Source organism: Opisthorchis viverrini (assembly GCF_000715545.1).
Source record: "Opisthorchis viverrini unplaced genomic scaffold opera_v5_35, whole genome shotgun sequence".
NCBI classification, from domain to species: Eukaryota; Metazoa; Platyhelminthes; class Trematoda; order Opisthorchiida; family Opisthorchiidae; genus Opisthorchis; species Opisthorchis viverrini.
Window position 1 is genome coordinate 1,910,574 of NW_008751691.1, and position 10,108 is coordinate 1,920,681.

Consider the following 10,108-nt stretch of genomic DNA (forward strand, 5'->3'; position numbering starts at 1 on the left):
GAGACTAAAAATATAAAATTATGATTTGGCAGTGCTCTTAATCTCTTAGGTGTGCTACCAATCTTAGTCAGATCAGACCGAATAAGAAGAGTTAGTAATGAAGACATCCTTTGGGAGGCGAGCCACTCGAATTAAGCGTAAATCACGTCTGCTGGACGGATCCATCGCGAGCCAGCTAAGGATCAGATGGCCAACCAAACTGATCAAAATGTGAGCCAATAGGAATGGAGTATTTTAGCTTCACCTTTTACCGTCCGTTCGTGAAAGTTCTACCCTTATCTAGTGGGAAATTGTGTGGTACCCTAATAAATACAGCTGCATCAATCTTTCTTTGTCTTCATCTATGACTCTCAAGCTATTTTATTACTTGATGTATCACAGTGGTCGGTAAAGTAAACGAGGTACCAACAAAAGAGTCGTGATTTGCGGCGTCTCCTCACTAAATTATATCCCATATAGACATTTTGACCTGACAAAGTCCCTCTGTGAGGCATAAACCAGTTGTACATAAGTCGGCTAGTCTGAAAGTTCTCTGTCTGCGTCTGTCAAGCTCAAAATACTAAAATTGTCTTGGAGTACGGGATGCACATTTCATCATGTTGGCAAAGGCAAAACATTGTACCATGCGACGGCTCCTGGAGACAGTCCATTTGTTTTATCCGACAAAACTAGTCTACCGGAGATTAAATGCTACAAAGACGCGAGGTGACATGTCAAACAGTGGTTTCTTCCTGCTGTAAGTCCCGTGCCATCATCATCGTCATCATCATTGTCAGCTGTAATAACCACGTACTCGTCGTAGTGGTTATAGCTGCCACTGTTTCGTTCACCGATGATTTGGGGGAAGGGGTAGGTAGCTGTGCATTGCACGCGGGAGATGATAAGTTGGTGCATAGATCCAGAACTGTCGGTTGGCTGTCAAGTGGAGGATTGGGAAGTGGAGCTATGCACTGAAGGCAATAGGTTGGATGCACGAGCGCCATTGAGGTCGCGACTAGGCCAAGTCCCGCGCCTAACTCAAGCTGGTGATATAGTTAACCGTAGTGATGTGAAGGTCTATACTGGGGAACCTAACCATAGGCTGTAGTACGTTTTCTAAAATAAGGCAGTTGGGTTGCTCATTTCCGTAGGTGCAGAGAGACGGGGGTACAGTATACATTGATATACATGGACCAGGAGCTGGAACCTTATGCCAAAATATCCGGTCGATTCTCTGGAAAGTGATGATGACCCGCAACTTAAGAACACATACATTCGTCAATGTGAGTAGAAAATTCGGCAATCAACTCTGAAGAATTGCAACACCACCAGCTTGTGAATGTCATCAAATTGAAGGTGTTTTTTTGTAAGGAACGATAGACTTCTTCTCATTACTGTGTAGAACATCTGTGCAACAGAATCACTATTCCACAAAAAATAAACCGCCTGGGATGTCCTCACTGTGGTCCGATAAATACCACCAACTATCTGCCGAGGGGAGACAAGAATCACTAACACGAAAACTGCACGGAATATGGTCGCTTGTGAGTAGTTGGACTGCTTTCAACCTAGTGCGTTCCCATTAGCCAGTGTGTTTCAACTCAGGACGAAATGCCAAAAGCGTTCCTCTCGAATATCCTATCGATTGTTTGGCTCGACGCACGCAAGTGCGACCACTGATTCTGCAGATTTGACATCCTCACCCGACGATGGCCCACACGTCCGTCAGCTGAAACAAGACTCGTCTCGGATTCTCTAAACAAGCATCTCAGGCGCTAGATGACTCACACCGTTGCAGGTGTGTTACTGAGTTCACAACAAGTGCAACTCACTAGCCCATTACTGATGACTCAACATTAACAGACTGTGAAGATGGACATCGGCCGATCAATATGTGGTCTTTGCAAGATGAAAGCAAGAAGAAGCTGCCCATACAATAGCAGTACCGTGGAAAGTAGGCTGCAATCAGGCAGCGGTCTTTCTGGCCTCTCTTCCAAAGCCCACTTACGAACAGCCCTATATAACGATGATGTTTTTTCAATCAACACGCAAACTGACTGTGATAGGGCGAGAAACTGGAATTTTTGCTATCCTAGAAACACAAGCTTCCAAACTCAGGTAGAAGAAAGTCACCAAGCTTTAACCAAAGGCTCATGTTCCCCAGGAGCAGAATTTGGAGTTTTAGCGTTAAGCGCTTGGGACTGATCGACTTGCTGGTCCTTGTGGTGTGTTTACCTAGTCACCACCACTTGTCTGTCAGATTATTAACCTGCATCATGACTGTTGGTGTCGACTGTCCGTCTTAGAATGACAGCGGAGAAATCGATCACGCGCCCAATGCTGAATGGTGTGAGTTACTTCCGTCCATTATCTGGGACACTCCGACGAACTAGCCGAGAAATGCGAGCGGAGCGTGATTTGGACATCGGTTGGATTAGGTTTACATTTCTGTCGAGGTGTGGTATGTTTTGTGTCCACTTGGACACTCGTCTCAAGGTGGGATTGTTAAAAGAAAGTGGTCGAATGAGAGCGAGAAACCTGGCAGTTTGGCTCAACTACATAGAACAGGAAGAACAAACACACGGACTTGCAATAATCAAGAGAACGTCCGAACTGTGAGGCTGAGGTGAAGGACCCCAGAATGCTTGACATGTACTGTGACAGGAGGGTAACCTGCTGAAGTACACGGAACAACATGGTATGACAGAGTGTTGACGCCCAAATAGGTGATCAGTTCTCACAATTGTTGTCTATTTACAGACCACGGTAAAGAAAAAAGTGGGACCGGCGGTTGTTTTCACAACCACAACAAGTGCAGGGTTGATATTTTGGACGGTAATGTCAAGAAATCTGATATTTTCGGTGGGGATTCCCTCTATAAGTGAAGCCAGTCTATGCTGAAAAGCCAAGAAGTACTGTGTAGCTGTTTTATCCTCATTTGAAATCATCAGTATGGAGTTTTGGACGCTCAACCTCCGGCCTAGTTGTTTTAAACTTCACCATTCGGTCACGAGCTACTCATCGTTCACTCATCACGTGTTGACTGGTCCCTCAAATGACCATTTCCCATATAGGAGCATCACTCATCTTGTGAACTAATTGTAGATTGTTGGCACGGTTTGTTGGTCGCTGTATTGGAAAATAATCTAGGGTAACGATGAATAAGGATTTATTGTGTTTGTGGGATGCATCCAAAATCCCTTGGTACATCCAGTCTGTTTGATGCACACACCCCTTATTGTGGACAAAACAGGGTGACTAAGCCATGCCTCAATTAGGTCAGCGTGCACAGGTCCCCTGACGTCATATACGAAATAGAACCCGCGGTTTATCACCCACATCAAAAGCTCGCCTTGCTTTCCCAGTAAACACGAGTATTAACAAGTATTAACGAGTATTAACGAGTATTAACAAAATAACAACATCGCGTTGACCTAAACGACTTAGATAAATTCTAAAAGCAGAAATGCAGCAGTGAAGAGAAGCAATTCAAGTTCCAAAACGCTGTCCAAGTTCATCCAAACATTTTGCCACTGGAATCTTGGCAAGTTTGGTTGTAGATAGTTTAGTAGGTGAACGGAGGTGATCTGGACAATGCCTGATCTTAAATCGTCTTCAAACTTCGTTCACTGCAGTTGGATGGTTAAAAGCAAATCAGATGCTCGCTCATCATAGTCAATAGGTGTCATTTTTTGTCTAGGTAGTCGATACCCGATTAAACTGTTTGACTGGAAAGACAAACAGTGTTTATCCGATTTCTTCAGCCTTCAGCTACGTCATAAATTTGGGGCATTCGGTGGTGTCGGGTAGATTTGACCAATTTCAAACTAATCACGTGACCTAAACTCTATTCAACACTCTGTGAAACAGTCACTGCATACTTGACTCACCATATGCAGGTGGGAGATACCGGCCTTCAACTGCTTCGGTTGGGGAACCTTCCAGGTGTATTCGGGGCTGCAAATATAACGCAGTTGACGAGCTCATTTGCGATATGACTGGTAAAGCGAATCACAATTGAACATAACCTTCCATAAAAACGGGCCAACAACGCGAATGAATCGCAAACATCAAACTCAACCACAAATGAGCTAAACACGTGGAAAGAGGCCCTGATCTGGCGCTTAGTAGGCGAGCATAACCGCCCAAGGTGTCGGTCAGATCCACCAATTGGCGCCTAGGACTCATGTGATCTTCACGTGAGTAGCCTGTAATAAATCGGAGTGGTCGGTTACTGATTGGTTATTACTCGGACTCTCGAGCTTGATAACTGTTTTGCAAACTTGTCGTCATCAAACAATTGGCGCCTAGGACTCATGTGATCTTCCCGTGAGTAGCCTGTAATAAATCAGAGTGGTCGGTTACTGATTGGTTGTTACTCGGACTCTCGAGCTTGATAACTATTTTGCAAACTTGTCGTCATCAAGTGGTCTCACTTGAATCTGTGGTTCATATAGAGTACCTGACATATCTAACGTCGTTAGTTAATCGTAGGATGACTTTTTCAACAAAAAATCACGTTCTGTAGGCCAAACTATATAAACGCAAGCAGAGAAGGAGATGTTTTGTCTGGCTGCGCACCGGTGACACCTTCTCGATTGGTAAGACGATTTAGAAGCTCGACAGAAGATGGACCACCACGTATAGATGTGAACGTCAATACTTACCAACGACGGACCCGCAAGTCACGTGACAGGCCAGAAGTTGAGATAAACTGGACACCCAGAAACATGTAAATTCCAGACAGACATGGCGACCACTGGCTGATGTGTGCGAATTCATTAAAAGGATGGAGACGATGCGCAGAGTTTGAGAGCCTCATCGAACTCAAAATATCATACAATCGAGCAGAGTGAGGATATTCGGACCAACGACGGCTGCTCAAAATGGATATGACTCAGGGTGAAATAATCCACTAACTCCTCGCAAGCCAGTGTTATCCAGTTTGAAAACAATAGGTTTCTTCGTGTAATTTTGGACAATTCTTGTCAAGTTAAAGATTGACGTCCTCAATCTAGCGGGCAAACATTGCAGCACCATGAGACGAACATAAGTTCAGGTGGTACCAAACCGCTTTCCTCCATTGAAACAACGGAATCCAGACAAATTAATCGATTGTACTATTAAACAATCATAGTAGGAAGACTGTTAGCCCCCTATTCACTCCCACTCTATGAATTTCTTCACGTTTCCAAACCAACAGTGCTTCACAGTGTCATCCAAAGAAGGGCAGTAAATAATTTCATAGACTCACCTGACGTGGGAACACTTCCAGTTCTCGTTCCATCTCACCTGTGGATAGACAAAAACGCAGTAGAATGGACCATGGAATAGCTTTTTGGAGGGGTAATCGGACTACTTTCTAGAAGCTTGCCTTGGAGTTGGACTGAGTGACTTAATATTGGTTTTCACCTGTGATCCACGGTTTAAGTTGAGTGAGGACGGATCCCAGTATGAGCACGGGTGTGTGGTACCGATAAGGATGAAACAGCTGCGAAATATATCTTTGATTCTCAGCACAGACTGATGTCTCTTGCAGGACAAAATCGATAGATGAATGTCCACACTGTCTTCACCACTATAAAAGACGGGTCTGCATATCACCGTCGTTCTCTTCTGCGCGTGGTATCACCAAACGTGTGCTCCAATGGATAGAGCCGTAACAGGAATAAGCCCCAAAACAAAGAACAATGTCACGAGCAATCCAGCATGCACGGAGGGCTACCCATGCCATCCACCCAGTATTCACATGCACTAGACGAGCAGCCGGTGAACGATCTACAAACTGAAGAGTGTCATCTTACCACCGTTCACTCCAGGATGCATCGGGTCGAGGGGAGTTGGCACAGATAGACCTTCATAAGGCAGTCCCAGGTCAGACAGGGCAGCATATTCACCGGAACTTAGCTGAGCTCTGATAGGTGAACCGACTCTGGGGGCAGCCGAAGGTTCAATTATCTGAGACTCGGCAGGAAGAAAGACTCGAACTGCTCCACCTAAACAATGGTAAAACCGCATGAGTGAAAGCAAAACTATTATGACCACTACTCATCGCATAACCCTTATTTTGCAATAAGGATTCGTGTGTATTGAAGTTCAACGACTGTAAGTGTATCACGCCCAACACCTAACACATGTTTAACAACTCTTGAAGAGCTGACATCATACTTGCCTGTGTTTAGCAAGTGAACCAAGTGAACCGTGAGCATTCAAAGTAGAAAGTTTAGTCTCCTTGAGGTGGATACAGTTGACCCTAACGAATCGAACCTGCACAAAGAGAGAAATCCGAGACGGTTTTCCAGATGTCTCGGAAGAAACATCTGGTCACCCCGAAAATCGAACTCGCTAAGTTGAAGATAATGATTGCAACCTAGAGCTGTCCCTTGGCCCATCACTCCTACCGTCTAATGGCTGTAACAGTTTAGACTGATAAAGAGACCGAATTCAATTCGCCTGTCCATTACATTTCTATATGGAAACTATCAATTATATGGACCATTTGTACATGGGGAATGGTTCTTGTAGAAAGACTCCTACCAGCCCCAAGACGAAGATATATTGCAGTAAAATGCACCACCAATGGCTTGCTGGGAAGGTAGAGGGTTGGCGACAATCAGACAATTATTTATTGAACCTCTAAACTCACACACTTCTATCAACGATAAAAACAAGGCTGCCGTGTGAACAACTACTCAGCTTTTTGGTCGTCTGGTCGTTGTTGCGTCTGAAGTCGTCCCACTTATGTTCAGGGAGCCAACGCTGTACAGATGGATGAAGGCGCGCAGACCCCTGACGATATCCGATCGTATACTCAGAGCTACTCACTGATAAATGGTAGGAAACTTGGTGAGCCTTCAATCCAGATGTGCCCCTGTTGGTTCTCTTTGGTCCAATTATGCTATTCATTTATTGATGTATTTAGATCCGGCGGTGAAGGCGAGATTCCAGTACTACTTCTCATAGGTCTCACTAAAACAACACGTACGGTACGCCCGCGTAAAACAAATGTTTTTACCACTGGAGACCATAGGGGGTTCATAGTCTTGTAAATCATCAGAGTTATCCGAGGTCTACAAGATTCTCCAGGTTGTTGATTGGGTGAGTGGACCAGGAGTAAAGCGTCAGTGAACAGGTTCTCTGTGGGATGAGGTGAATGCGAACTCTACAGCTGCGGCAGCGATCCACCACCAAGCAAAAAATGTCTGGTAGGTTTCAATCGTTCGTGTCTCAGTGGGATGGAACGATTGGGTTTACTCGAACAGCCACTACACCATCGCTCAAGCGTGACGATGGTGGCCTCTTCAGTCATGCTGACTCAGAATAATATGGTGAACTAATAGTAGTAACATGGTCACCTCATGTATCCGAAGTTCGAGGGTGAAAGATGTCAAAGATGCCCACTACTTGTTCAACAGTAGATACTACTAATAAACCATGCGACTAGTCTATGGTTAGTGGCCACGCTCCGACCCGCACCTGATGGAAGGCGAAGTGTATTGTTGAAATCGTGGATTTGCTTAGCAGTGTTGATTGCTGTTCAGTAATAGTCAGTGGATATCCAGGGAATTTCAAGAGGACGAGCGAAAATGTTCGGTTTTTATACATCATGTGCATATGGGATGCTTACTTTCATGTCTAGTGACTTGTAACTACTTAGTTTTTCTTTGCTGATGAGAGACAAGGGTTTTCTTTCTTTCACTTGAGCGAAACTGAAGTCCAGCCCATTCCTTATTTCACCGTGAACTGGCAGACTAGTCTCTTTGCTGATGAGAGACAAGGGTTTTCTTTCTTTCACTTGAGCGAAACTGAAGTCCAGCCCATTCCTTATTTCACCGTGAACTGGCCAGACTAGTCAGGACAAGAAGAGGACAGCTCCATTGCGGGTGTTGTGACTACATATTCACAGGGTGGAAGACATTCTCGTAATCATGTTGATGGCCAGACGGCTGCTAATCCTGGAATTGTCAAACGATTTCAAACAATTCACTTACCAGGTCCACCTTCGCCTAGGATTGCTTGACTAGATCCATCCACCACATGTCCTGAACGTTGTTGAGGCCCAACCGCCTTGATAGGAATATCGTTCTTGTCCGGATATCCGGCCTCCACATCGGAAAGCAAATGCCTGGCATCCGTCCTCGCCAAACGTTGTTCCAACAACGCAAGAAGTGCGGCATCTTCACCTTATATCACACGGAAAGCATATCATACTGATTGGAAACAATGTCACAACCACAAAAAAACTCTCAGAGAACAAGAACTCAGAGTAAATTCCTACACTAACAAGCACTGTCCTCTAATGAGGAAGTTCAACAAATCCCACAGTCAATTTGTAGATGAATCTGTCAGCCAGCTAGCTGCCTTGTCCTCATCACCATAAATCGGTAAGGTTACTACTATGAATGAATGGGAAGTCCACCATTGTCCTCATCCGTTTAGTTGGATAAACGCAGTTTGCAAACGGACACAGAGTGAGTAGCGTTGTTTTTTTCCAAGCTTGTGAGTCTAGGCCAACGTGCGCCCAAACTTCCGGTTTATGCGTGTTCTGATTGACGAGCAAAACGTTATGGTAGGGGAAAACCCTTGTGTGCATGTTCGTTTAGCATTTTGCAACCAACATCTACTCAGTTGGGGTTTGTGGAGCTAAACTGCAAACCATCGTGCTGATTGTTGTTGTAGGCACCCAATCCAGGCTTCTATTGAACTGAGCTGTAAAGTTCGACCACCAGTGACAGCGCGCAATAGAACATGGTCTGACTCTAGGCCCTGCGTAATAGGTTTACATTTACGTAAAGGAAACTACTCACAAGGTTGCTGAAAACTCTTGGACAGCCCACGACCGGTTTCGCCCTTCCGCTTGGGGCTCATCGGGTAGGCGCAGTCCCCTAATTTCCGTCAACCTTATGCTCTACTTGAGAAATACGTTCATTTGCAAATCAATTTGGTTTTCACGAGAGACTAAACTGAATCTCTCGTTTATGGTATTTTACAACTGAATGTGCTGCACACAGGCCGCCTCATGATTGAGTTGGCACGATATTCGAGATATCGCAGTATATTTTCAAAATTTAGCTTCTGGCTTGTAGGCATGGTTGAGAGGATTGGTGAAAAAGTTTGTGGCTAACTATCAAACTCTAAATTGCTCTCAGGATTTCACATAAATTGATTATGAATAGCCTTGAAATCGCTAAGCTTACGGACTTCACTACCAAAAATACATGTTGTACCCTAATCTAGTGGATAAAAATGGAGTAGTTTGTTCGGATATTTGGCTGGTTTCAATCAAAGTTGGGTCTCTCTTTGTGATTGCTCAATAGAATGTACCGTAGAAGCGCCGTCTGAAACTGTTCTTCACCCCTGCATCAAATTTGGTATTCAAGTAAACGATAAAGTTGAGGGGAATCAGGGACAGCGTGAGCCCAAGAGAGAGAGTGAAACCGGTCGCAGGATGTCGAGGAGCTCCGAGCAACCTTATGAGCGATGCGTTCCGCCATTAGGACACCATGCATTACCCATTGTGGGGGTTATGGGATGTGTATTGTTCATATCCACCTCACTCTCGTTTGAACAGTTGTCTTTCTGTCCTGGGGCAATTGTTCTGGTGAATCCACACCAAAGGGTGGGGGAAACACTGGACTCGAGTTTTTCTCCTATTGGAGCTCATCAGCCGTGCCGGGGGTTGAACTCCGGACACCTGACATGCGAGGCAAGTGTGTTGCCACTAGTCCACCAGTGCACGGTCACTCCGGCACGGAAAAAGCATATGCACTGCTGAGGAGCTCCAATAGGAGCGGAACCGGAGTCCAGTGCTTCCCCCCTTCGGTGAGGATTCACCAGAATAATTGCACCAGGACAGGAGGACGACTGTTCAAACGAGAGTGATGTGAATGTGAACAATACACATCCCGCAAAACCCACAATATGCATCATCAAAGTTGTTCAGCTGGTTTCAAGCATCTGCGGCATCAGCTGACTGGGAAGTCCTGACAAGCGGGCCAATCGATCGCCACAACCAGGGTCGTCGTGTCGGTGATGTGTCGGGCATACCAACACATCGCTCTAGCGAGAACAAGTTCGCCCGTTGCAGACGTGAGAATTTAGATGCGGCCAACGTGCCCCGGGGGCATAG

The 10,108-nt window shown here is 45.3% G+C and overlaps 1 protein-coding gene across 1 annotated transcript in view; it reads right to left on the reverse strand.

Moving 5' to 3' along the window:
* T265_02757 (hypothetical protein) overlaps positions 1-10,108 on the reverse strand; it is a gene marked incomplete at both ends in the record, with an annotated part of 72,687 nt that overhangs the window by 45,069 nt on the left and 17,510 nt on the right. Inside the window, 3 exons of the mRNA XM_009167072.1 lie at positions 3,870-3,936; positions 5,234-5,271; positions 7,971-8,162. Coding sequence (XP_009165336.1) covers positions 3,870-3,936; positions 5,234-5,271; positions 7,971-8,162 — 297 coding nt within the window. The remainder of the gene's footprint in view (positions 1-3,869; positions 3,937-5,233; positions 5,272-7,970; positions 8,163-10,108) is intronic.